Below are 27,578 nucleotides of genomic sequence, written 5' to 3' on the forward strand. Positions count from 1 at the left end.
CCTCTCGTCTCTTCACATGGCCTGCATCAGTCAGCTATTGCTGCAATGATGCTGCAGAACAAATGCCCCCAGCTCGGTGGCTCCAACCCCAGGCATTTCTTGCTCGTGTGTTGCCTGGGGCAGCTCTTCTTGTGTCCGGAGGTGGCCGAGCTCACCTGTCTCACTCTGGGGCCCAGTCAAGGGGATCAGGGGCGCCTGGGGGTCACAAGCTGGGTCCCCAGAAAGCAGGCCCTGAGGTGGGGTCCGGTGAGCACAGTGTTTTTCATGGAGTGCCCTTAGGGTCAACAGCCAAGACAGGGGGAGGAGCAAGCGGCCCCCAAGTTGTCCTGAGTGGGGCCAAGGGGGCTGGACACTTACCCCACCCCAACTATCAGGCACTGGATGTGGGGGCCTCGAAGGGGTGTGACCACTGGGGAAGGAGGGTGGTCACTTGGGGGGGGGGTGTTGCGGGGGCTGGGGGCTGTGGCTGGGTGTCTGCAGACTCGCTGCCCCAGGGAGAGTGGGGGCCCAGCTATGGGGGGTCTGAGTCTGGCCTCTGGTCCCCTCCCTTTGGCCTCGTTTGCCTCTGAGGTTGTGTCTAGCCCAGTGTTTTGGGGAGACAATGGTGCAAAGACTTAGATTTTTAGACCTTTAGGTGAAGACAGTTCTGTGGGCCGTTTCCCTGGGCAGAGGCGGCCGGGCTGCTGAGGGGGTGGGTCCCTGGGCCCACCCCCTAGGGCCGCCACACGAGAGCCAGCGAGGACGCGCTCAACAGCAGAAACCAGAGGTGGGAGGGCAATGAATGCTCTTTATTTACACCACAAGAGTAACAAGCTGCGTGATGAGGTACAGAGCACTGGCCTCCTGGCGAAGCGGAGCCGGCCATCGGGGGGACACCGGGTCGGTGAAGATCCACCCACACAAAACAAAACAGGAACGAGAAAACTCAGAATGAAGTCTCCGACTCCACAGAGCGAAAGAAAGAACCACTGGGAGGTCCAGACAGAGAGAACTGACTCGACTGCAGAAGGAGCAGGTCTCTGCCACCAGCGGGCCGCCCCCACGGGCGCGGGGGGCCGCGAAACCCGCCAGCCGCGCTCTCACGACAGCCTGTGAGGAGCTCTTGGGTGAACAGGGTCAACCCCCCCTTATATATATATTATGTATGTTCGTCATTCTCATAAATTGGAAAACAGCGCCTCCACTATGGGGCGCACATACCAAAAAAAAAGAAAAACTCCAAAAAACAAAAAACAGAAAAACAGAACAAAACCAAAAAAGCCCCCCAAAACAAACAGAAATTGTCTGCTTTCTTTTTCCTTTAATAGGAGACTTTTAATCATGTCAGAGACAAAGTGAGCTGAGCTGGAAAAGCTCTGCTTCTTGACAAGGAAGAAATGGTTTCCTTTCGATGCAAAGTCTGATTTTCAACCCCAGCACAGCACAGTGCACGACTGCTGAGTTTAAAGTGAAAACCAAGCAGCTCCTCACCCAGGAATAACGAAAGGTCGGCACCGCTGGGCGGACGGGGCTGGCGGGGCCTCCTGGCTCCCCAGCGGAACCCGACGGCCACTGGCCACCGGGGCTGGCGGGGGCGGCACTCGCCTCGCCCCGAGCCAGGGGAGAAGGGAAGGAACCAAACAAACTCCTCTGAATCACCCCGAGAAAGACAGGCAGTTCACCCCGCGTTCTGCGTAGTTTCCCTAAAACACTGTTTTCACATAAACACAATAAACTCTATTATTGGTATGTCACAAGTGCTAGATAAACTTTTTTTTCTTAATATGACAAATGTTTAAATAGTCCTTTTTTATTTTTCTTACAATAAAAAGTACAATTTTCTTAAGAAGTTCCATAAGACGCAAACGTCCCCCCCCAAGCCCCCAACTCTCCTTTAAGGTTTTCTTTTGTTTTACAGAAAAACTCCCATCTTTTTTATCTGCAAATGTCACGAGAGGGGAACAAAAAGGCATTTTTTCTCCTTCCCCAAGCTGCCGAGTTTGGCGTGCAAAATCTGTGTACGACAGAAAGACATGCCGGTCAATCAGCCCATGCAACCTCCAGGTGTAGGAAACTTAAAAAAATATATTCATATGTATTTATATATATCTATTTATATATGTATCAATGCCCATAAAACATGTGGGCCCAAAAGTCTACAAAAGAAGAATGGAATGAGCACGTGGCTGTGACCAGGAAAGAAGGAATGTTCTGATCGAAAATCAAACACAAGAAAACTCCACTACAGTGCTGCAGAAATCAGACCTGCTTCTGTGTCAGGCCCGCACAAAACGGTCCTTCCTCTGGAAACAAACTTTTCAAAGAAGGAAAGAAAAACCAAGACGCTTTGACAAAGTGGCCCTTCAGAAGCGGTGGGGCTGCCAGTCCCCGGCGGCTCGGGTGCGGCCCCGGGACGGCCGCCTGCTGGTGGGGCGCGGGCACCGCGTGGCCCGGCTAGAAAGCCGGAAGGGCAGGTTGGCACCGCGAGTCCCGGCGGCATCACGGGGCTTCCCGCAAAGGGAGATAAAGTGCTCGCTTGCGGAGCCCTGGCCAGCTCCCCCGAGGCCCCTGCAAAGGAACAGAAAGGCTAGAGGTCCAGGGACCGAAGAGGGGAGGTGCGGGGCGCCCTCCTGCCGGCACTCTCCGGGGCGGGCCCTCCGCCCCCTGCCCTGGGCGGTGGCCACGGAGAAGGGCTGAGTGTGTCTTCAAAGAAAAGAAAAGGCTGCACGGTAATGCTCCCAGCAAGCGTGTGAAGCCGGGGTGAATCGGGAGACGAGCCCGCCCCCCACCAGGCCCCTGCAGGGGTGTCTCTGCCGAATGAGATTAGGAGTAAATCCCCCAGTGATAACCAGGCCACCGGAGGTCCATGCTATCCCATCATCTGTAAAAAAATGCCAGATGACGTTTCCTCCTCGGGGGCCAGGGCTGGCAGTAAGTGGGCAGGAGGCAGGGGTCCCTGCGGGGCCAAGAAGGCCAGAAGAGCCGGCAGGCTGGGCCCCGCCCCCCTGGGGCCGAGCTGGGGTGGACCCAGCTGCCCCCGCTCTCCAGCTCCTCCAATGTGGGCTCAGAGTGGAGGGCCAGGAGGGAAGAGACCGTCAAGTGCACGTCCCCGGGCCTTTCCATCTGTCTCGACCACTGTCCGAGGTCTGACCAGCAGCAGCCCCGTGACCAAGCCAATCCGAGAATCTGGATTCACTGGGTCACAAGCCTGCTGGGTCAGAGTCTCTTTCAGAAGCCACCTGTCAATGTTACCAAACTCAGGGACTCGGCTCGGGGTCCCCTCCTGTGGGCAAGTGGTGTCTGACTTCCTCCCTCAAGGCTGAACCCGATGCGTGCTTTGGAATGAAACTGGTGGCTTCGAGTGCTGGAAAGTAAGTTACCAGTAAAAACTGACTTTCAGTTACTGTCAAAGAGAAAAAGCAAAGACCGGCCGTCCCCGTCGGGAGTCTGCTGTCCCTGCGGGCTGGCCAGGCAGCAAGAGCCCCAGGCTCCCTGCAGCCACGGGCTCCCAAGTCCAGGCTGGCTGCTCCCAGCCGGGGTCCTGCCATGCGGCTGCAGCCAGAGAACCCAGAGTGGGTGCCAGACCCCTCGGCCCCACGTGTTGCTGACATGCCTACGAGGTCTTTGGAAAAGCGAAGTGAAAATTCTGTCTTGACCACGTGGTCAGAGAAACTGAAACACGAGTTTTGTGGACACTGACGGCCCCTGGTGTCTGGCAGGCCCCCCCGCTAAGCATCACGACAGCAAGAAAGGCCCCTCACTCTGCGTCCCTCCGTGGGACAGGACCAGGGAGCAGACCTCAGACCCGGCGACACCTTCCGGTGCTTGCTCTCTGAAAATAAACTCTGTGCTCACTGTACAAAAATAAACAGAATGAAAATAATAATAATAAAAAAACCTTCAAAAGTTAAAAAAATGTACAAGCAAGAACTTAGAAAGGAAAACGGTTTAGACATCATTACCGTTCAGAAAACCGCTCAGTGGTGGGAAGAAATGTAAAATTCACAAAACAATGCTCATTCAGGATCTTTTTGTGAAAAATTCATACAAAATCAACAGCAAATTTATATTCTTTGCTATAAAAACTCATTAGGTACATATGTGCATGGAGGCTTGGAGCGGGAACGGGTTGGGTCAGAAATAATTAAAATGAAAGTACAATCCTGCAGGGCAGTGCCCCGTGGCGAATGTGTGATTGAAAGCTCTCCAATCCGGAGTTCAGAAATACACGAGCTTCAAACCAGATCCCTTTCCATAAGCACCTTGGTATCTAAGTCACAAATCGTTCATTCGCCAGGGACCTTTGCAACCTGCATTTATTATATATATATATACTTTTTCTATAAATGCATTATAAATATTTTATCAAGATTTCATAAGAATCAAGTTTCTTAGCTTGGAATACATTGGAATATATATTATACATATATATATTTATTTATACCTAAAATTTAAGCAATACTTCATGCTACTTGCTTTTAATAAAAAGCATTCCGATCGTAACACTGGAAGTGTGCCTAGAACATGCTTCACAACCAAATGGAGACGCTCAATTGCTACGTGATGTACGAGAAAGAACACTTTGGATTCATTTAAAATTTGCTGGACTTTGAAGCCCCCAACAGCATTTGCCGCTTTTTGGGAACTACCTCCACTTTTCTTCAACAGCAATAAAGCAAAACAGGGTGGCGGGACCCCAGCCCTCGGAGCTGCTGGCTGGGGCCCGGGGGCGCCTGGAGCGCCAGGCCGGCACCCGCCGGCCTCCGGCTCGCCCGGCCACAGGGAGCTGTCCCACCAATTCCTCCTGTTTGTTTTTTCTTAAGGCATTGTTCCTCAGACTTCAGAAAACCCAGCCACAAAAATCCATCAGAGCAATAAAAAAAAAAGGCACAAACGCGCATCCTCGCCGGCGTTGGGAAGGCAGAGCCGGCGCCCGCGGGCCCCCCGCTGCTGCCCTCGTCCAGTCCGTCTCCCGGGCCGCCGGCCGCCCGCCGCCTTCACAGGGGCCGGGGGGCCGCGGGGACTCTCTCTTTAGAAACAAGGAAAGAAAAGCTACAGGATGAGTCGAGTGGTTCACACGGAGACTGTGGAGTTGTGGGGAGTCGGCAAACCGAAAGCACCAGTTTTGATCAAGTCTGTCCGTGTCACGGGGGCGCCGGTTCTCGTCCTCCTGCCCCCGCGTCGCGGAGCCGGCGGCCGGCCTCCTCCCCGGCGGCGGCGTCCCGGGCGAGCGCCGCGCGCGCCCCGCGTCCGTCCGGCTCCGCTCAGGCGCCGCCGTCGGCCCCGCGGGCCCGGCGGGCAGAGCCCCCCCCCCACCCCCCGCGGCTCGCCCGGCTCGGAGAAGGCCGCGCGGCAGGACGCGGGAGCCGCGAGCTTCTCTTGGCGGAGCTTCAAGACGGAGACAAACAAACAAGATCCGCAGCTTCGGGAGGGGCTACAGCGGCGGCTCCTCTTCCATCGGCTCCTCGTCGGGTCTGCGGGGCGGGCGGGGGCGGGACAAGGGGAGCGGGGCGGGCGGGGCTCAGTGGCAGAGCCCAGGTTCCACCTGCCTCCCCCTCGCCCCCATCGCCCAGCTTCCCGCCCCGAGGTAGGAGGTCGGGGCCCAGGTGCCCATCGGCTGTTTCCAAGGGTCCTGCACACTGGAAGGAGGTCCTGGACCAGGATGGGGATGCCACCCGCCCGCCGGCCCGCCCTCCCCGGGGAGCCCAGCAGGGCCTGCGTGGAGAAGCCCCGCGCTCTGGTCCAGGCGCAAAGACTCGGGTCGTCCCCCTGAACGCGTCTCCACCCACGGCCAAGGCGGCGCAAGCTCACCTCTTCTCCGCCGCCTTCACGCCCACGGACAGCGAGGCCATGGCCGTGACAGTCTCCGCTTCCTCCGTCTCGCACTTCTGGGCCTCGACCAGAGAGTACCCCGCGGTGGAGGAAGGGCGCTGCAGGGAGCGCCAGTACTGGCCTGGGGGGCCGGGGGCTCGGTCAGCGGACCCTGTGCACCCTGCTGGCCAGAAGCCCCTCTGCGCCCGTGGTTCTCAGGCAGGACTCATCACTGGTGACTTTGAAAGCACCACGTGTTTGGGAGACAGAAGCCAGGGGGTCCCTGGGTGCAGACTCACAAAGACAGGGACTCCTGGGTAAAAAACTTCCTCTTCCTGGGAGAACCGAGTGCTCCCCAGGCAGCACGAGGGGTGGGGGGGGGTACTTCCTGACTCCTGGAGCAGGCAAGAAGGGAAGGCTCCCCCTGGAGCCCCTGAGATGATGGGGGGTCTCCATGTGGGGCCTGAGCACCAGAGCCAGGCTCTCAAGTGTCTCCTCTGCACACAGGGGCTTCTCACTGGGGAGGCTGTGGGGAATGGCTCTGGGGCCGGGAGCCCATCGTGGGAGCAGGGAATCCCTGGGTTCTGCCCACTGACACAGACAGGCTTCAGGACTGTGTCACCCAGAGACCTAGGACAGATGCCGGGTGGGGAGGGCGTGGCCAGTTCACCTGAGGGGCGGTGTGGCACAGGTCCCCTGGGTGCCAGGCCCCTGGGCCCCTAGCACCTGCCGCTCAAGGCAAGAGGTGCTCTGCACCCTGTGCTGGGTCTCTGCAGGGCCAAGGGTTCTCTGGTCAGAGGAAGAAGCCAGACCCTAGGACACAGGTTCACATCCAAGCCCCACCCCTGGCAGCTGGGGACCTGAAGCAAGTGACGTCACAGACTCCCCGAGCCTCAGTTCTTCTGCTCTGCACAGCGGTGTGACGACACTATTCTGGTAGTTTGTGGGGAAATTAATGGGGGTAAAATGAGAGTCTGCAGCTCATGGAATTCTAGTGGACAGCAGGGGGCCCTGTCATGTAGGCCCAGGGAAGCAGCTGGCCATGAGAGCGGGCTGGGGCGGGGGACATGGTCCCTTCCCTTGCTGGCTTCCCTGTGAGCCCTGGGCCAGGCCACTCACTGTGGATTTCGATGACTTTCTCCATAGACCGGACAGCGTTCGCATTGGGTCTCTGCTGTAGAACTTTCTCTGGGAGAGGATCAAGCTGGGAAAGAAGGAATATTTAGTGGGTTATAGGATGTGAGATGCTCCCCGTGTGCGTTCAAATGGGGTGGTCAGAGCATCTCTTTCTTAACTGTACCTGCTAACAGAGTAAGTATCTTTAAAAAGCCAAATATGGTTTTGGTATTTATTATATGAAATTTTACCAAAGTAGGCTTATTTTCTTCAAGATATTTCTCTTAGGAGATGCTCAGGCATATCTGTGGGTTCCCATACGAGCAAGATGATGGTGTCTGGGAGTGGCCTGGGCGCACACGTGCGAGCCTGGTACCCACTGCTGATACCACAGCATCACATCAGGGGAAACAGCACTTTCATATCCCTAATAAATAAGGGTCTTATGAATCATAAGAGTGCTTGAATATCCCCTGTCCATGGCTTTCTTCCAGTCATGGGGGAAAAGGTGAACGGGAGGGAGAGAGCAGAACCTCTAGGAGCGGGAACCTTTGCCCCGAGTTCCTCCTAAGTATCGCAGCAGCCTGTGAAAGAGGGAATACAGCCCGGCCCCAGCCCCCTGGAGGGCCGCAGGGCAGACCAGAGCGTCTGCAGAGAATCCGCCAAACATGGTGGGTGGAAATAGAGCGCAGAAATGCAGTAACAATCTGGTCATTGCCTATAACGAAAAGACTGAAAAGGTCTCTACATACGTACATGTAACTGAATCACTATGCTGTGCACCGGACATTAACACAACATTGTAAACCAACTATTCTTCAATGAAAAAAATACAGCAACAGTGCAAATAATCAGACAAGCCTACAAAACTGGGGGAGCCCTGCTGGGCTCGGGACCAGAGCAGGAAGTGCCGAGGGAGGTCAGGTGTCGGGGGACAGGCCCAGGCCGAGCTGGCCTGGCCGCAGTGCCCACCACCCCACTCGCGGACGAGCGGGCAGAGCAGGTGCACAGACAGCGGGCCCCGTGGGGCAGCTGGTGGGAAAGTCCTGAGCAGAGGTTAAAGAACAGAGCTCCGAGGTGCTGTCAGATTCCAGACACCACGTGTGGAGAGCGGCAGTTTGCAGTGGCTGGGGTCCGCGATGCCACCGGCTGGCTGAGGAACTGCTGCGCTCTCGTGAGGCACGTGTCCCCAAGCCAGGCTGCCCGTTAGCGCTGCCCGTCCGGGTCTAGGGGGCATGTGTTCCAATCAAGAGCAGCGGGAAGCACATGAGTAAGGCGGCAAGACCTTGGCTCAGGGGTAACAAATCAGGGTTCTAATGCCACTCTCTGATGACAGGAGTCAGGCTCCTTGGGCAGACGGCTTGCTCGGGGCTGGGGTGGGGAAGACGTGGGGTGAGCCTGGAGCATCCCGCAGCGCAGTCAGGAAGGACGCGCCAAAGACAAGCCAGCGGGCACGTCAGAGGGACACACGAGGCCAAGTGGAAGTCAAATACGTGACACACACTGAATGAATTCTCAGGGTATAGAACGAACATCCCCAAGCCTACACTGATGTGGTAAGTGACTGAGTAAACAAGCAAACGGGGAGAAGAGATTCAAGAAAGAGGGCGAAACAAAGACTTAAAAACAAACGAGCCGGGAAGCGGACACGCGGGCCCTTCTCCGGGGGGGGCCTTTCTCCGAGGGGGGGTCCTTCTCTGAGGGGGCCCTTCTCCAAGGGGTTCCTTCTCCGATGGGGGGCCCTTCTCCGGGGGGGCCTTTCTCCAAGGGGGGTCCTTCTCTGAGGGGGCCCTTCTCCAAGGGGTTCCTTCTCCCATGGGGGGCCCTTCTCCGGGGGGGCCTTTCTCCAAGGGGGGGTCCTTCTCTGAGGGGGCCCTTCTCCAAGGGGTTCCTTCTCCGATGGGGGGCCCTTCTCCGGGGGGGGCCCTTCTCCGGGGGGGGCCCTTCTCCGGGGGGGCCCTTCTCCGGGGGGGGGCCCTTCTCCGAGGGGGGCTCTTCCGGGGGGGTTCTACACAAGGTGCTCCAGGCAGAGGGACGAGGAGCCCTGACGGCTGTCTGAGCAACGAATGGCGAGCCAAGAAAACGGCATAAACGCAGGGAAGGCCAAATGAACAGGGAAAACAGGGGCTGCAGGAAGCAATAACCACGATGTCTAACTAGTGAAATAAAAGAAAGACACCAGTCAGGGAAGACTCGGAGCCGGGAGTGGGGAGAACGGGCCGGGGCTGCCCGCTTAGCAGATGAACACACAGGACATCGGCTACGTCTGACTTCGACGGGCAAGGCATTTCAGTGCAAGAGTGTCCGGTGTTTAACTGGCGACCCCCTCGGGCCAGAGCCGTCTGGGCCGTGGCTGTGGGGGCGAGGTCAGCAACCACGTCACGGGCGCGAGCAGACGCATTAACGGCTCATTCCTGAAAAGCAGCCGCCGCCATGTATCTCGGGCGCAGAGGAAACATGGGGCCCCTCAGCCATGCCGAGAGAAGGCAAGAATAGAGGAAAAGGAAGGCACTACAGGAAAGGGGGCAGACCCTGTGCAGAATAAGGTGGGAGGAATGAATCTGAAGGACAGCGGACAACTGCAGGGGCTGGGGCTCGGGGCACAGTGTGCACTCAGCGTGCACCAGGTCCTCAGTTCAATCCCCAGTCCCTCCAGTAAATAAACCTAATCACCGTCCCCCCATCCAGACAGCTGCAAAATAGCAACTAAACCAGCCGTGATGACCAGTCTGCACGTGAAGCCTGGCGATTGGCCTGGGCACAAAAAATAATGGACTCTACTTACGCTATTTGCAAAAGGAACATGTACAACCTCGGAGGGAGGCTGAAAGGAACACATGGGCAACCTGACAGGAAGGAGGCTGGGGACACCTTGCACATCTGTCACGTGGAGAACGTCACTGCACAGTGATACAAATTTCAGTTCATCAAAAGGATACAATGACTTAACATTTGTACATAGTTAGTAAAAGTGCTTCAAAACGTATGCAGGGACAACGGACAGGACTAAGAGGAGAGATGGATAAGTGTGCACCCTAGTGAGACATGCTGTCAAAGTGTCCACAGCAGTTACCAAGCCGGGCTTCGCGGACAAAAAGGGAACTCGGTAAAACAGACAGGGGAGACACGCCATCCCAAACGTGGGGCGTCTATGCAGACTGGCCACCTACTAGCCTGTGAAGCCAGCACCCACAAAGAATAAATGCCAACCCCAGTGCGGCTTGTTAGAAACTGGAAACAGAAAGAGACCACGAGCCCCATGGCCGCACATTAAGAAACACACCAATCGTGGATCCAGGAAGAAACCAGCAGAAATCAGGAAACACTCAGAAGTAAAAAGTAATGAACATGCCACACATCTCGGTGTGTGAGACGCCACCAAACACGGCACTGGGGAACGTTCACAACCTTCAGTGCACGTACTGAAACTAAGACTGAAAAGCAAGTGCTCCGTTTAAGAAATGAGCAAAAGAGCAGAGCAGCTCCAGAGAAGGAAAAAAGAAAGCGCACAGAAAGGGGCGGAAACACACAAGATCCTAAGGCTGAAAGCTGATTCTTTGCAAAGGCTAATTAAATGGACAAGTTCTGGCAGGACTGACCAAGAGAACTAAAGCAGAGGCACAAACAAACGCACTAGGAACGAAAAGAGAACCAGGACCGTGGGCGCAGCAGAGATGGGAGACAAGAAGACAGCACTATGAACGTTTGTCAACAATTCTGAAAACCTGGCTGCAGCGGAAAAAATTCCTGGTAAAATACAACTTTCCAAAATTAATTCAAGAAGGAATAGAAGATGACTAAATCATTCCTTTGGTTTCTTTCGCCCAAAGGGAACCCATGCCCAGAAGACCCCTCCTGGTTAAGGAACAGATTATTTTGATCTGACACTCACTCTACCAGGACAGAAAAAGAGAGGACTCCCACTGTCCACTGGTCCATCTGCCCATCCACCCATCCATCTACCTATCCATCCACCCGTCCGTCTGTCTGTCCATCCTTCCATCCGTCCATCCATCCACCCGTCTATCTATGTAACCACCAACGCAGGCCAACCCGGTGCATCTGGGGCCAGGGAAGAGATGCAAGAATGGACCCCTGGGGACCACGCCGCTGCCCCAGCTGCCAGGCATCTGCAGTGAAGAAGGGTGTCCCCGAGAGCACCCTGGTCGGTGGGCCGTGTGCCCAGAGTGACAGGGAGCAGAGCCCAGGCCCTGTGGCACATCTACCCTTGGGAGAGAGCTGTGTCAGAACCACATCGGAAATGAGGCTTATCCTATGCTCAGGCTTTGAGAAGCCGCCTCGGCGGACGTGGGCAGCAAAACAGAAAGACCTGGGCCCCTCGGGCCTGACACGCTGTCCGGGGCTGCAGTGTCGTAGTGGGTGCGGAAATGGCTTTTCCACTCTGTCTCAAGTGACAAGAAGGGGTTATAGCGCCAAAAAGAAAAGGGTCCTTAAATAACCTGGCAGAACCCTTCTCAGAATACACAAAACTCTTACTTTGTTGGGATGTCTGAGCCGGCCAGGAAAACGCGAAGCGATGGACACGCCGGCCCCTGTCCGCAGGTGCGTGCGTCCTGCGCCACCACCAGAGCCCCTCCGGGCAGCCGCGCAGCCGTGGTCCCAGCCCCGTTCCAAGTTCAGACGGCCTGGCCACGCCAGCAGGTGCCCTTCCTTTCCTCCGAAGGAGACAGAAGACGTCCCGCGGGGGCTCTGGCGCTCGGTCTGACCCACTCCCACTGCCCGGCAGGCAGGCTGTTCTCACCTGCTCTCCCCGCATCTCCACGATCCTCCCCCGGGAGGCACCTGCCAACCTTCTCCCATTTAAGAGTCAGAGCAGATGGGACCCCGCGTGCCACCCCAACCTGCCGGCCAGCTTCTTCCCTTATAAGGAGACTGGCAGTTCTCTCTGCTTCATCAGTGCTGCTTCCGAAGGTCAGTTTTCAGTCCTCACCCTCCCCAGGGGGGCATCTGACACCACTGCCCACCCGCGGAGGCTCCGTGCTAGTCTCCTTGCCGGCTCCTCTTGAGGGGAGCCCTGGGGCCACCCACATGGTCACCCTTGTGGCTGCAGTCCCCTCCCCAATCCCCACTGCCCCAATTCTTCCATGGCCGCTCCTGGAAACACACGCACTGGTGGGGCCAGCAGTGATGCTCCCCACCCCGAGACCTGCCCCTCACGGTTATTTCAGGGTGACCCGCTCCCTCCGCGGGGGAATCACGGGCAGCCCCGGCGCATGAACCGCGAACCGCATCTGGCCACGCAGCAGACTCCGTACTTGTCTTGGGACCAGTCTGCAACCTGTTTTCACAGCTCTTCGAGTGAAAAGGCAAAGGCTTTTAGAACATGACGGCTTGGTTTTCAACGGTTTTTAAAAAGCAAAAATGAACCCTAAGAGGCTAAAAAAACACGATTCTTTTCGAGAAAATGTTAAAGGACTGAGACTCAGCAGAGAGTGGAGGGGTCCCCCAGGGCGTGCTCCCGCCCCACTGCCTCAGCGCCTCGTGTACAAACCAGGGAGCACTCGTCCCCACAGCAGGGCCGTGGTGAGGTTCCCCGATTGAGACAGCTCAGGACGTCTCTGGGAGGGGCTCCAGGGCAGCTCCTCAAGGGGCCAGGGGCCCACCCCACGTCCCTTCCTGTGCTGGAGGATGGCGAAAGGGACAGTGGGACTCACAGCCCTGGGACACAGCCCGGACACGAGACCCCCACCCCCACCCAGTGCAGGCTCTGGCCTGGAGACTGGATGGCGGGCAGCCTGCTCCGTGGTCAAGCTCTGGGGAAGCTGTCGGGCAGGACGGAGGACCTCAGACGTGTCCGTCCCACCCACGGTAACTGGGGGGGGGGGCAGGACTCCGGGCCGCTCCCCCACCCCGAGGCCATCCCCCTGTGTCCTTGCACTGACCTCAGGCCAGCCCGCCACACCCTCCTTGCCCTCCCCGCCCACGTTCTGATTTCCCTGCTCTTCTGTCTCCCTGGTGATTCTGTAGCTGCTGAAGTTCTCTTGGAAGAGGACAAGCATTAAAAAAAGATCAACCACAAAAGCCAAGCAGTATGAACACAGGAGTTTCCTGATGCCCGAGCCCCATAGTGAGAGCTCAGTGGTCAGTGCTGGATGTAACGGAACCAGCTGGACAAGCGGGGACACGGGGCGGAACTCACGAGGCCCCGGGAGCTGCTCTGCTGCTGGGCTGGGCGGTCGGCGCCTCACCACTGTCCCGCAGCCGCTGTGACCACGGTGGCCACCCCTGTGCAGGCCCGGTTCCTTCAACCGTGAAGGATGGGGCTTGGGCCCACCTTCTGAGCGTCGCTGAGCGTGGGTCCAGGAGATGGGCCGGACAGGGAGGCGACTCCCTGCCCCCACCAGGAGCACACACTCCTGGCCTCACACGTCCCGCGGGCGGCCACTGCGGCCTGGGTGAGTGAGTGTGAGCGCGAGTGTGTGTGAGCGTGGCTGGGCGTGTGAGGGGGAGAGCCGGCCGGCTGGAGGCAGACCACAGGCTCTGCCTCGCTCACACGCAACTGCTGCTCCCAGTTGCTCAGGGCTGGCCCCCTCCACGTCTTCTCGAAGGGGCCACGTCCCTGGGCGCGAGCCTCTTCCCGAGGCCTGCACCTCCTCGCCTCCACTGCCTGCTCCCCGAACCTTGGACTCAGGCTGAGTGAAAGCGTGGCCTTTAACCCTGAAACGCCCTGCAGCCGGGTAGGGAACTGGCCCCAAGAGACCTTCCCGTGGGGTGACACATGGCGCCAGAAGACCCTTCCCACTGCCCCTCCCGGGGACCCAGCCCTCAGGGCTCCCTGCGAGCCTGCAGCGCACTGCGCACCACATCTCAGTGACATGTACACGTCACTGTCCACTGTCACCAACGGTGGCGGCTGACTTGAGGCTGGAGCTGCTCAATACAATGGCTCTCGGGAGCAAGGCCGACCCCCACACACAGCACTGGCGCCCGCGGGCGCAGCCCCACAGGTGCCCCCCGCCCCCCGCGGGCCGCCGTCCACAGCTGGCCGCCCGCCTGTGCCAGACCACCCCAATGTCCGGCAGGAGCCTCATCAAAGGCCCCGGGGGCAGAGGAGGCGGCTCCGTCCAACTTTCTGGCACTAAAAAGATTTTTAAGAGACCTCGATAAAACAAGTGCTTCCTGCTTTTTGAAGTGTTTCAGTAGAAGGACGTTTTCTCCTCAGAGGAGCACGCAGCCCGGAAGCAGGCCCGGCCCCCGCTGAAGGCTGAGGTCTCGATTGTGAGTTAAAAGCAAACGGCTCTAAGACTCAAAAGGCTCTAGGACGGTTTGAATATATAAATCAGCTGCCTTTTACTAGCAAAAAGGGAAGGAGATTGTTCCACGTGAGGGAAGGAGAGGTGAAATGCCCTGGACACTTCGAAAGCAAACTGGTACTTCTCGGAGGGCACTGACAAGTGCGGCTGTCACCGGCTGACCAGGAACACAAGAAGCCACCAGGACCTTTGATCCACTTGTGATTTCAGTTAAAATGAATGCTGTCCAAGACGAGCAAAGGTTGTCAGGAGAAAACGGGGCCATCCCGGTGCCCAGCCCCCGGGCCCAGCGCCCACACTCCTGCCAGGGAGCACGAGCCAGGGGAGCATCTGGGGGAACGGCCGCACCGCCAGTGCCTCACCCTGGCCGCTGGCCCTGCTCCCGCCCTCGGTGCTGGGGGTCTAGGCCCCCGGCCCTGAAAGGCCCTGAGCTGGGCCCTGGGGTGCTGCTGCTCCGGGAAGCACGTGCAGGATCCACCCAAGGGAGCAGCCCAGTGGGGCGTGTGGGCCCAGGGGGAGAGACCCCGGCGCCCCTCCCCGTCAGGCCCTGGCACATGGAAGCCACGCTTGGAGGTTCTGGGGGATCCAACCCCAAACCAGGTCATCGTGTGCTGGACCCTCAGCTCGCATGCCTGGCGCCGCGCTGGTGCAGACCCCACACCTGCCTCCAGCTGCCACCTTGTCAGCTCTGCCCCCGAGCCTGGGGAACGTGGGCCACACGCCTCATCCTGTCCCCAGTGAGCCTTCTGTTAGTTCGCCCAAGTCAAAGAGCAGCCTGCTGACACACATCACCGGAGACCTTTCTACGGACCGCCTCCCACCCCCCTTGTTAGAGCAGTCAGATGGAACCACGCACCCTGTCTGGGGGTCTGCGAGGGCAGCCTTGGAGTCAGGCCAGGACTGGCTCTTGGCGGCGACTCCTGGCAAAGCCTGGGGTGAGACGCTGTTGGCTCCAAGCCCCACGGCATGTGAGGCGGGCCTTACAGGTGCCCCCCCAGGCAGCAGGCAGCCTGGCGCCAGACCTGGCGGACTCCTGACTCAGCCTTTCATGGGGCTGCTGGGCCTCCTGGCCCTGGTGTCTCCTGACAGAGGAGTCAGAGGAGTTGGGGTGCCCAGCGCCTCCTGGATCCGCAGCCCTCAGCCGCCTCACCCTCCATCCCCTCCTTCCTGACTGGACATTGGCGCGGCCTCTTTTGTGGTCTCTCCTGAGCTGTGTGTGCTCCAGCCTTGTGCCAGCACGGTCACTCAGAGTGCCTCAGCTCTCGGTGGTGACCAGCAGAGGGGTGAGCACAGAGAGCACGGGACCCTCCCTGGACACCGGAGAACCCTGGGCCCGCTGGAGAGAGTCCGCACCCTTCTCGACCCCAGTGGAGATCCGCTTCGTCTGATGGGGTGGGGGGTGGGGGGCGGCGGGTCCAGAGGATGGCATGAGAGCAGAGCGCCTGGCCCTCCAAGCATCCCCGCGTGGGCCCTGTGCCTTTCGCCAGGTCCTGTGTCTGGAGAGCTTGGGCCCGGCACCTCTTGCCGCAGGCTGGGCCACGACCCCAGGCCTGTGGCCTGTGCTGCCTGAGCACCAGAAGCCCTTCTCCTGGACCCACGCAGCGACACCACAGCGCGTGACAGGAGACGGCTATGCCGCAGGTGGATGGGAGCCAGCCACACTCCTTCGATGGAGTCGGAAGGTTGGTATGTGGCCCCGTGTCTGGAGGCTGCGGCTGCATTTAAAGTTGCAGGAAGAGCACGTTTTGGAAATTCAAGATGGAACCTACAAACTGGCTTTCAGTCCCGACCTCTAGGTTCTCCGTGGGCTGGAAGTCCCCCCGTCTTCCCTGCACTGGGGTGGCTCTCTCCACTGAGAGCACCAGCAGCCCCGGCCCGAGGGCAAGTTGGACGCGGAAGCTCCCAGTGGCTCTCCCTCCTCTGAACCCTCCGAAGTTCCCTCCCCGGCCCAGACGCTGAGCTCCAGCCCTGGGCACCACCCGAGGTCAGCGAAGCAGGAGAGCTACCGTGAACCGAGGCCCCAGCCCCCGAGCTGGCATCATGACACCACCCCGAAAACCCACACGTACAGGTGGCCACCTTTAAAGCACAGGAGGCTGAACCGCCTTCTCAAGAGGAAAGGGTTCGGGCTGCCCTCCTCCCACCTCCTTTGGGTCACGACCAAGCATCTGAGAGCCCCGCTAAGGAGCGGGTGGGTGGGAACGCGGAGCGCCGCGCCGACAGCTAGGCAGAGCAGCACGCGGCCCGCCGCCTCCTACCTCGTTCCCCAGCAGCGCGGACACGCACGCTTCCGAGGCGTCGCAAATGGCTGTGAGGTCGTGGCCCCCCTCCAGGGCCAGCACAACCCGGCCGCCAGCCAGGCCCATCAGCTGCTTCGTCAGGTACCCGAAACCTGCAGGGGAGACAGGAGACCCGAGTCAAGGGCAAGGCTGGGCCATGGCGCCGACGCCTGGCAGCGGATCAAAGTGTCCGCAGTGCCTCACATCACAGCCCATCAGAGACCCCTGGGCTGGCACACGGAGACACATAATCGAAGCCAGGTTTGACTGTAAAAAATCCACCAAGAATTTCGGTTTGGGATTCTTTTTGATCTGTCTGGGAGCAGGAATTACGACTTTGGAGCTCTGATTGTACAACACCGCAGATCATCTTGCTTGGGGGCGGGGAGGGACCCCGGGGGCCCTCAGCTCTCTCTTGCTGGGACCAGAGGCCAGAAGGTGGGAGGGCCTCCGAGGGCAGCTGGGCCCCCACCTTGCAGCTGCTGGGCAGGGCCACGTCCATCCCAGGGCCTGGGGGTTCCGGTCAGCTGATGTGCCGGGCACACTCCCTCACACACGCCAGCACTGCGGCTGCCCCTCGGGCCTCTCGCCCGCCCCTGTCTGGAGCGTCTGGTTTTCATCAGCAGCCACAGTCCCCCCACGGCACCCACACCATCCCCCCACCAGCAGGGAGCGCCTGGGGGGCATGATAATTACACCCTCGGCCAGAACAGTCTGGCGTTTATCAGGGAGCCGGGAAAGCCAGGCCACGCCACGCCAATTAGGCCCGTCATAGGCCGGCTGTCGGCAGACCAGGCCCAGTGCAGGCTCGGCTCCCTGGCAGCTGTGGGCACCGGCGAGGCCGTCACTTCCTCCAGCTTTGGGGCCCTTTCTGTCTGATGGGACAGTGGCATTGGCTCTAAGGTGGCCGTGAGGACCACCTGAAGCAGCTCAGAACGGGGCGGCGACAGGGAGGTGCAGCGCACATGCCTGCTCTCTGCCCTGTGGCTTCCTCAGCCCTGTGGCCCGGCAGAGGGGCACCGAGGCTGGCCTCTGTCTCTGTCTTTCTTCTCCAGGGAGCCCACGTTCTCCCCACGTGAAGACAGGGGAGAGGCTCTCCTTGGCTGTCTGCACTGACGCCAATGTAGGGGGATCCCGGGGCCTCGCACGAGTCACCAGGGCCACGTGCTGGGAGGGTCCCAAGCACCTGGACCGCTGCAACACCCAGGATGCTGGGCAGCGTGGCGGGTGGGAGCTGGGGGCGTCTGGGGCTTTCAGATCTTCATGCTTCGCTGTGACAGAGCAGAAGCAAAGGGCCCTCCTCTCACCTCCAGCTCTGAAGCAAACCTGCTGTTGGCTATTTCCCTCTGTACGGGTTTTAGGGTTTGCTAAAACCCCAGTGTGGGATGGCAGCTCTGGGAGTCCTGGGGACCCGGCCCCCACGCGTGCAGGCTGCACACCCTCACACCGGCACGACCTCCTGGTCTATGCTGTCCCGCGGCTCGCCCCTAGTCCTCAGGAGACGCCAGCTCCATGTCTTTGCTAGGATGTAAAGCACAGCCTGCTTCCACCGCCGCTGGAGGGGAAGCTGGACACCCGATCACAAACACAGCGGAGCCCCCACTGTGCTCCTGGGCCACCTGTGAGCCTGACTTACACTTGGCAGAGAGGTTGTAGCCGCCGAGGGGTGTGGGGTGGCCCTCCACGGCATCGAAGCCCGACGACACCAGCACCACGTCCGGGGCAAACTCGTTGGCGATGGGCATGACCACAGTTCTGCAAAGGGAAGGAGAAGGCAGCACCGTGTCAACCAAGGATGCAGCCAAGGAGGGGACCGGACCGTCGCCCACCTGCTCCGTCTCCCCTGAGAGTCAGGGGCTGTGGCTCTGCACGGGAGCTGCACTTGGAAGGAAGACCACACAGGTGCGATCGAGGCTCACATTACGGGACCTTAAAAGCCCAAACCCACACGCAAGCGCAGGACACAGACTGGGTGTGAGCCACAGAACAGCTGGGGTTCCAGGAGGCTGTCCTGGCCTATTTTGGAGGCGGTCTGCAACCTCCAGGGCACCAGCCACGCTACCTCATGTGGGCAGCGGGGGGGGGGGGGCGCCAGCTGCCAGGCTGCGTGGGGTCCTCCCGCCCCTCCATCTCCCTCCTGCAAGGGGAGACTGGGTGCATCCTCTGCTCACGTTCAGGGGCCGGCCCTGATTCAAGGTGGCGCGGTCACTGCCCCAGCACCAGGGACGCAGAGCTGTGTGCGGGTGAGAAGGGGAGAGCCACGCTGTCAGCAAGGACTGACCGAGCAACCCACACCCTCACGTGCCAGGGGGGTGCATCAGGTTAATTAAAAAGAAACTGGATGCTTACGATCTTTAAAGAGAAAATCTGATAATTGAATTTAAGAGAAATGACTGGTCAGAAACATAAGCACCTGCTGAGAACTTCAGCAGTTGAGCTATGCTTGGGAAACAAGGGAGGGTCTACCTGAAGAACAGGAAGAAACCCTTAGCCCGACCCGCCCAGCAGCCAGCAGCCCGCCTGGCCAGCACATCCTGTAAACACGCTGCGCGTGGGACGGGAAACATGCCACAACAGCAAGTCGAGCACTTGCCCCTGTCATCTCAGCTTGCTTTATTTGATTTGGAAAAGCACCCTGGCTTCCAGTCTCCTTCCTGCCCGAGGCAGGCAGGTCACAGCGCCGGGGCCTGGGCTCCAGGGCAGGCGGAGCGAGGGGCGCGTGTGGCCCGTGCAGTCAGCCTCCACAGGCCCACCTCTCCATCCCTGGTGGGGGGAGGCCAGGGTTCACACTGTGGTTGGAAAGCCCTGTGCCTGCATCTCAGAGCTGCAGGACCCACGGGCTGTTCCATGGCCCCAGGCCCGAGAACCGCATCCGAGGTCACCTCCCTCCGCACACGCAAATCTCTGGAGAATGCCACGGCCACGGAGGGCGGAGCTGGCCCTGAACAGCCCCCCGTCTCCTGTTCACCTTTCCCTAAATGGGATCGCCACTTCAGTCAGTGAAGTCTACCCTGTAAGGCAACAATTTTGGCCAAAGGAACAGAATGCACAAGGTTAAATGTTATTCTATTCAGGAATCGTTCTGTTTTTCTTTTTTTTTTAGTTGAAGTAAAGTCGGTTTACAATGATATGCTAATTTTTGGTGTACAGCATAGTGATTCTGTTATATATGCGTGTGTGTATGTGTATATATATATTCCTTTTCATATTTTTTCACTATAGGTCATTAACAATTGTAGCTCCCTGTGCTGTATGGTAGGACCTTGTTGTTTATCTATTTTATACATAGTAGTGTGTATCTGTTAATCCCAAACTCCCAATTTATCCACTCTACCCCCTTCTTCCCCTGGCAACCATAAGTTTGTTTTCTATGTCTGTGAGTCTGTCTCTGTTTGGGAAATAAGTTCATTTATGTCCTTTTTCTTTTCTTTTAAGATTCCACATGTAAGTGATATCATATGGTATTTTTCTTTCTCTTTCTGGCCTACTTTGCTTAGAATAACGATCTCCAGTTCCAACCACGTTGCTGCAAGTGGCATTATTTTATTCTTTTTTTATGGCTGAGTAGTATTCCATTGCATGTATATATCACAGCTTCTTTATCCAGTCATCTGTCGATGGACATTTAGGTTGTTTCCATGTCTTGGCTACTGTAAATCTGCTATGAACATGGGGGTGCTTCTATCTTTTTGAGTTAGAGTTCTCTCTGGATATATGCCCAAGAGTGGGACTGCTGGGTCACAGGGTGAATCTATTTCCCAGGGACCGTTCTGGATGGCAGTCCTGTTGCAAATCCCTCTGGTTTCAGGTGGTGGAAGTGCTGAAAACACCAGAGAGTCACATGCAGGGGGAGATCCGGCTGCCCTTACCTGCAGGGTCCTCGGGGCAGCCGGCGCGCCCGGCCCAGCTCCAGGGAGCACGTGCCGCCCGGCGCTGAAAGACCCGTCCGCCCTGCGGGGAGAGGCCGGTGCCGGGAAGTCTGCCGTCAAAACACACCAACCTCACAGCTGGCACTTCACCAGCCGAGAGTCCCCCCTCTGGAACTCGGGAGTCACAGGAGACCAGGCTGGCCCTTCAAAACCTTCCCGCTTCTCCTTTCCCTTCTTCTGGGGCTGTGCCCCGTTCACACTTCCCCCCAGAACGGCCTCTCCACAGGCTGATGAAAGCAGCTCCAAGGACCCAGGTCAGCGCCTCATGGACCAGCCGTCGGGGGCCCAGGAGCATGGCCTGTGACTCGACCACGGGTTGGAAGGTGCTTCCTGCCAAGGGCCAGACAGCAATGAAATATTTCCGCCTTCTGGTCACGTGGTCCTGCTGCTACCACTCGACACTGCCCTTGTCACAGGAAAGCAGCCTCCAAGGCAGGCGAGCACGCTGGTGGGGCTGCGTCCCAACAAAACTTTACTTAAGACCACACAGGGGACCTGGCCGTGGGCCATTTTGCCAACCCCGCTCCAGACTCATGCTGTTACAACGCTGGTCAAGTCCTTCGACCTACGACACCAGCCCCAGATTCTCACATATCTTTGTGCCACTGGGATGGATGCTGCCACAGAGGTCACGGAATAGGTGAGCGCAACGCGGAGAGTGCCGCCTTTCACAGAAAGCCTCTGCTTCAGACGCGCGCCGGCGTCTGTGTGGACGGCCGCGCCACGGGGGTGGCGGGGGCCATTCTCAGTCTAGGCTTGCGGGGGGAGAGGGCCCCTCGGAAGCCAGGGACAACTGCCAGCATCCGTCCCCATGGCCAGCAGACGTGGCCGTCTCCCCACAGGCACAGGCCACCGCCCCTCCGTGGAGACACCCAGGGCCCAACGGGGCCCTCCACACATGCCTCCAACGTTCCAGGGAGACGGGCTTTCAATTATTTTAATGAAGTTCTCATCACATAAAACTTTGTCTTCGGGCGGGATACTAGTCTCGACCATGGTCATGATATGGGTTTTAAAGCCAGGATGTTTTTTCAATGAAAACCACAGACGTTTTCTCAGACACCGGCTCGTTCTGAAGCAAGTGCGTGTGGGGGCTTCAGCCCTGCGCTTTGAAGTACTGCTGAGCTGTTTCATTTCTAATCCCTCACGAAACTAAACAAACAGCCCTGCTAAAATCATCATTAGAGGGAGTTAATACCAAGAGGGTCCCTGGCGTGTGTGCTTGGTGTGTGGCATCGTCCCAGAGCCAATCACAACAGAACGAAAAGCATGGCTGATCCCTCGCGTTGGGGTGTGTGTGTGGGTGTGTCATGTTGAGGTGTGTGGGTGTGGTGTGTGTGGTGGGGGCACATGTGTGTGTCCTGTCAGGGTGTGTGGTGTATGTAGTGGGGGTACTGTGTTGGGGGGGTGTTGAGGTGGGTGTGGGTGTGTCTGTGTGTGTGGGCGGTGAATGGGGAGGGGCCATGTGCACACCGGCCAGGCGTGAGCAGGACCATCAACGTATGTGAACACACACTCGTTTTACCTTCCTGGTCTGAACCCTCCAGGCTGTCATCTCAAACACTTGCCAAAGCAAACAAGACCTGAAACAGTGCTGAGAGCCAGGCTGTGCCGAGTGGGTCTCCAGCCCCAAGTTCCCTGTGCCTGGAGCCCTGAGAGAGGTCACCCTCCTCGACGGAAGATGAGGGCTGGACGTGGCGCTCCTGACAGCCTGGCCACCTGTCTGTGGGACCCGCACCATCACCTCACCCGGGACCCTCGTGTGGGAGGGCAGGTGTCAGAACATCACTACTTAATGGATGCTGCAAGGAAAATGGGAAACAGGACTTAGGTTTTACCTCTAGAATCAAACTGTAATGAACAACTTAGTCTTTGAAAGTAAGATCTGAATATTGGCTGGAGCCTCCTCTCAACCCACTGCTGTAAGGTGAGTGTCTACGGTGTCCCCCGTGACCTTCTGCAGGGCGCCCCGCGGGCAGAGAGGGGCAGGCTGGAAGCTTCCCAAGGTGGCAGAGCATCACTGTCCGCTCAGATGGAGGGGAACCGGCAGGCCTCTGGGGGAAGAGCGGCCGGGTGTGCCCCGGCGTGGGAAAGGGTGAGGGGACGGTTCTAGGCACCAGCAGCCTGGGTGCAGCCCTGAGGTGCAGGCCCGGTGAGCTCAGGTGGCACAGGTGGCCGGGGCTCCCCTGCTGTCCCACGAGACCCTGGGGACACGGCCCAGACCTCTGGGCCTCCACAGGACTGGCTTCTGTGCTTTGTTCCTGACACCGCTCCTGCCCTCCCTCAGTCCTGGGAGCTCGCTGGCCAGCCGCACCTGCGGCCAGGCTTTCACGAGGGAAAGCTGGGCTGGGCGTCCGGGGAGGTGCAGGCGAGCGGACGGGTGTAGACGGGTGTAACTTGCTGAGCCGGGACTCCCACCCACAGTCCACTGGCCACTCTGTGAAAGAAGCAGTGCCCTTGGTGCGACCAGGTACTCAGAGCTCACAGGATCGTGTCTTTATAAGCTGCCACGTAACATCGGGTTACGGGGTGCACAGACGCACCATCTCCAAATCCCACAATGGAATCTAAAGACAACAACTGAGTCAACAGTGGGTTCCAACCTCTAAAAAGAAATGAGCCCAACCAGGTTCCTCCCCCGACAGGGCCCCACACAAACCCACCAAGCTCACGGTCAACACCAGCCCGGGGCACACGGCCCGGCACAGCCAGCAGACAAGGCGCCGTCTTCCGGGGGCTGCGCCCACCGGTGCCGGAGGGTGTGGGGGACTTGGGCACAGCGCCAGAGCCTCCACAGGAGCCGGGTCAGGCCTGACACGCTGCCCTGGCTCCCTGCTGCCCCCACTGCCCCAGAGCACCGTCCACACAAACGGCCCGCGAACCCCCCTTCCACGTGTCACCGGGACGCTCACAGGCCGGGCGCCGCCCCCCGCGCACTCGTCCCTCGCGGCGGTGTTCAGCGGGTCTAGCAGTTCGACACCTGCGCCGGTCCCTGCGAGCCGGCGGTGCTGGCCGACGGGCCCCGCTGCTGCCACACCTGAATCAGCAGACCCAGCTCCACGGTGGCGTCGCCCAGGGTACCTGACCCCACAACTTCAACCACTGTGGCATGTTGATAAGCGAGAAATCCCCTCTGTCGTGTGCCGCGCAAGTTCTTGCTCTGAGGGCCAGGAAGGGATTCCAGAATCATCGCACACCCGCGCGGTGGGCGTGGCCTCTGAGCATCCATGCTTCCGGACTCCCTGCATCCTTGCAAGAGAGCTGCCAAAACCCACGCCTCCACCAGAATCGCCCAGCCAGAGGCTGGGGCGCCTGCTCGTCCAGCGTGTGAACTCGGCTGAGAGTTAGAATCAAACAAAGATGCAGATGGTAGAGACTCAACTGTCCCAACCTGGCTGCCACGATGGTGATGCTACAGCCAGACTCAAGTCCTTCCTCCCTGAAAGGAGCCAGGCCAGCCCCACTTCTGCCCCCGCTGCCCGGCTGCTCTGCACCCACAGCCCCTTCCCCACTTCAGAGCTGCTGCCCCGAGTGCTTCCAGCCAACTTCACCGGGCAAGCTGGGGACGGCCCTCCCTCTCCCCGGCAGCCTCTGGGGGGGCAGGCTGTGGGCACGTGGCTACTCCCGATGCCAATCCACTCCTCCCTCCCTGTGCTCCTGTCGCTGTCACGCTGGCCCTGCTGGCTCCTCGCCCCGCGGTCATCACCCCAGGAGGCCTCGTGCCCATGCACTGCTCCCCCGGGCCCATCACACCCCCGCCCTCCACGGCCATTGGGCCTTCACACACGGACTGAGCAGCTTTCCCGCCTCAGTGCCCCTTGTCCTCCCAGCACGTGGCACCCCTTCCCTTTATGCACCTGGGGAGTAAATGCCAGAGGACCCACCACCAGCCTGAGGGGCGGGTCTCTGCAGGGCTGGGCCCAGCAGCTCTGTCTTGACCTCGATGAGGGGGTGACCCAGCCTCCCAGGACTCCGCTGCCTGCCCCCTTCCTCTGGTCTGAGAAGCCTCAGCACCCCGTGGGCCCCAGGTCCTCTCCTGCCCACCCCTCCCCCTCCCCCCAGTCTTCAGAAGAGCAGGGATGCTGTCCCCTGTCCCCACATCCTGCTCTCTTCCCAGCACAGAACATTCTGACCCAACCTCAACTGTCCTTTCCGAGTCACCAGTGGCCTCACAGCTGCCAAATCAGGGACACTTTCTAGTTTTTGCCTGAAAATCTGCTAATGCTGGTGTCCTGAGCTGCACTGTCCTCCAGCTAAACCCGAAACCCCACCTCCTGGCTCTTCCCTGGGTACCCCCACCCTCCTCCCAGGCCAGCAACTTGAGATCTCACTGGACCCCCACCCTCAATCTTATCTCACTCAAGCACATCCTGAGACGGGCCCCCCACCCTATTCCCGGCCCTGGCCGGGCGCAGTCATCCTTCCTGGGTGAAGCCCACCCCTCCCGGAATCAAGCCTGTCGCAGGGCTGTCAAACGCACAGGCCAGGCCCTCGACACGTCACACCGAGCTCCGCGGGGCGGCCAGCTACAGGCGGGCTCCTCCCTCAGGCCGCTCCTGCGAGCGCATCGTCTTTCCTGACACCCGGTGCGGCTCTTCCTGCAGGACTCAGCCAGGAGGCCTCCTCACCAGGAGAGCAGGTGCCCGAGCCCTGAGCCAACCTCGCAGACCGGCCCCAGGAGCGACAGCCACCTGCTCACGGCCCGGCCACCCGGAGCGCAGGCCCCACGTGCCCGCCTTGCACACAGGGGTGGGGCAGATGGCTGAACACGGGACTGCTAAACCCAGAGGCTTCAGCTTCTAATTTTTGCTCCTAAGACGCACTGTAGAATGTCTTCAGATAAAACTTCCGCACAGGAGAAGGTATGTATGCCCTTAAAGAGACACAGCTGCCTCCAGTCCGTGGGGCCCAGGGTGTGGGTCAGCGTCTCCACAGCGGTGAGCGCTGGGCCGCTCAGTGCAGCCTTTCTGGAACACATGCGCCCCTGTGACCGCAGGCAGCCCCGCCAAACTGTACACTCACACGTGGTTAAAGCCGTACGTTTTAGGCATATTTTAGCACAACAAGAAGAATTTTAAATGTTAAAGCAAAAAGCTCAAAACACACTTCATGGAAATATCAAGAGCCTCACGCTTCCTGCCGTGTTTGAAGCTGGCATAAATGCAGTGCATCTCCCCAGATGCTCAATTTAAAGGCAAATCTCAACTCACGAAGAGATTAGAGTTACCACCTAGGGCACCCGGCCTCCCTGACAACTCTCATCACCTTTGTGATACTGCATTTACTCCGCCCTGGGCCCAAGGCACAGAGGGTCCCAGCGGCCTCTCCTGCACTGTCGGTGACCCGCTCAGTCGCCAGGAGGCAGGTGAGCGAGGGGTTAAGGAAAGTGCACCAGTATCTCCGGGCCCAAAGGCCTCGGCCCTGCGCAGCCGACTTCAAAGCAGAGGCCTGGCTGGTTTGAGTTAAGGCCCCCTCTTCCCCGACAAGCCTCCGAGCCCAGGAGAAGGTGCCGCTGCGTCTGGGTTTCATTAGGGGCGGTTTTCTTATCTCGTCTTCATCTCGGCCTGATCTCCTGACATGCAACGAGGCAGGCGTGGGTCTGAGCACAAGGTGCTGCCTTGAAGGCGTGCGCTGTCCCGGGCGGGGGGAGCAGTTCCCGGAGGCAGGAAAATGGGTCCTGACCCTCCTTCCCCCACCGATCGATGCCCAGGGAACCGTAAGCTGTAAACTTCAAAGCGCTACTTTACATTAAAATCAATAATGAAAAAAAGGACCCTGAAACAATTTTCCTTTTCAAAGAGGCTGTTTCAGCTTTCATTTGATAGAGCATCGTCATAGAGCACTTGGCAAAAGATTAAAACGGAGCGTCAGCAGCGACTCGGAGTGAAAGCTTTGTCTAAAAGGCGGGTGGGAGTCAGGGTGAGGGGCGGCCGCCCGGGGACCCAAGATCAGAGGCCCAGGGCCCCGCGAGACAGGCCTGGCCTGAAAGAAAGAAGTGGCCTGCAGGAAGAGAGAACCACCCATTTTGATCACTTTAAGTCAGTTTAGAGAAAGTCCACCTTATCTGCCGACACCAGAATCAGCCGTGCTGGGACCCTCCACTGGCTCCGGCCCCGCGGCCCCAGGGCTCACTGGGGGACTGCCCACGCCTCCCACGGCAGGCGCCCGGACACGTCATCTCCCAGGAAGCCCTGAAGAGGGCCGGCTCTCGGGGGGACGTGACACAGTGCTGGTAGCCCGAGGGCCTCCCGGGGACAGGCAGTGACAACCCCGACCAGTGACAGTAGTGCCAGATTTCCTGAGGCTGATGTTTGCCTGTGATCACGAGCAGATTTCAGGTGTGGTGTCAGTCTGGGGGAGCCCTTCCCCCTTAAAAAATGAGGGCAGATGTCAAAATTACAGTATATCTGATCCAGAGGAAGAAGAAATAACACAATTAAACCAGTGAGATGGGAAGAAACAGCGGTTCAGGTGGTGACCAGGCAGGTCTTCTAATGAGGGGATGGACGCCGCTTAGCGCAGACCAGTTCCACCATCTGGTCGCTGACTGCGTCGGAGCCGCTGCTTCTGTGGGCGGAGAGCCCGGGGAAGGGGCCTCACGTCGGGGAGCCACACTCGAGTCCAGGCCTTCACGTGACAGACCCAGGTGTCCCCTGAGGCTGGGGACCAGGGTTGGGTTTCGAGATGAGGAAGCAGAGGCTGCGAGGGTCCCGTGACCTCTGCAGGCCCCCACAGAGCACGCAGAAGAGTCCACGGCCAAACTGCCACAGGCGTGTCCACTGATGGAGTCACAGCCACGCGCACACACGCCTGCACACGTGTGCTTTGTACTTAGACACAGCAGGACAACAAGAACACGGAGTTAAACAGAGAGGGAGAGAAGTCCCCAGGAACGTCACAGGGCTCCAGAGCCACGTGCAGGGACGGCGTTTCTACCAGAGACGGGAGGTCTGGCACGCTTCAGCCCTCACGGGGTCTCCGGGGCCCGCGCTCGGGCCGGGGAGCCCTCGGGACACTTGCCCCTCGGGGACAGGAGGGAGCTCTGTCTCCAACAGGCAGAAACCTGCGCCCAGAGCCCCCGTCTCTGGCCGCAGGAATCCCTTCAATCTGGCCCAGATCAAAGTCGATCACCATTTGATGACAAAAGCAAACGCCATGTTGTAAAAAATTTCCCTGCAGCTCGACTCTGA

General features: G+C 59.0%; 1 protein-coding gene across 9 annotated transcripts in view; it reads right to left on the reverse strand.

Moving 5' to 3' along the window:
- Positions 1-767: 767 nt before the first annotated feature.
- Positions 768-27,578, reverse strand: part of HDAC4 (histone deacetylase 4) — a 270,795-nt gene continuing 243,984 nt past the window's right edge. For all 9 annotated transcript variants that reach the window (XM_032480679.1, XM_032480677.1, XM_032480678.1 and 6 more), the window contains 5 exons: positions 18,096-18,214; positions 16,439-16,572; positions 6,910-6,994; positions 5,791-5,932; positions 768-5,453 (listed from right to left, as the gene is read on the reverse strand). In XM_032480679.1, coding sequence (XP_032336570.1) covers positions 5,414-5,453; positions 5,791-5,932; positions 6,910-6,994; positions 16,439-16,572; positions 18,096-18,214 — 520 coding nt within the window. In that variant the 3' untranslated portion in view covers positions 768-5,413. The remainder of the gene's footprint in view (positions 5,454-5,790; positions 5,933-6,909; positions 6,995-16,438; positions 16,573-18,095; positions 18,215-27,578) is intronic.

This window comes from Camelus ferus, chromosome 5, assembly GCF_009834535.1.
Source record: "Camelus ferus isolate YT-003-E chromosome 5, BCGSAC_Cfer_1.0, whole genome shotgun sequence".
NCBI lineage: Eukaryota > Metazoa > Chordata > Mammalia > Artiodactyla > Camelidae > Camelus > Camelus ferus.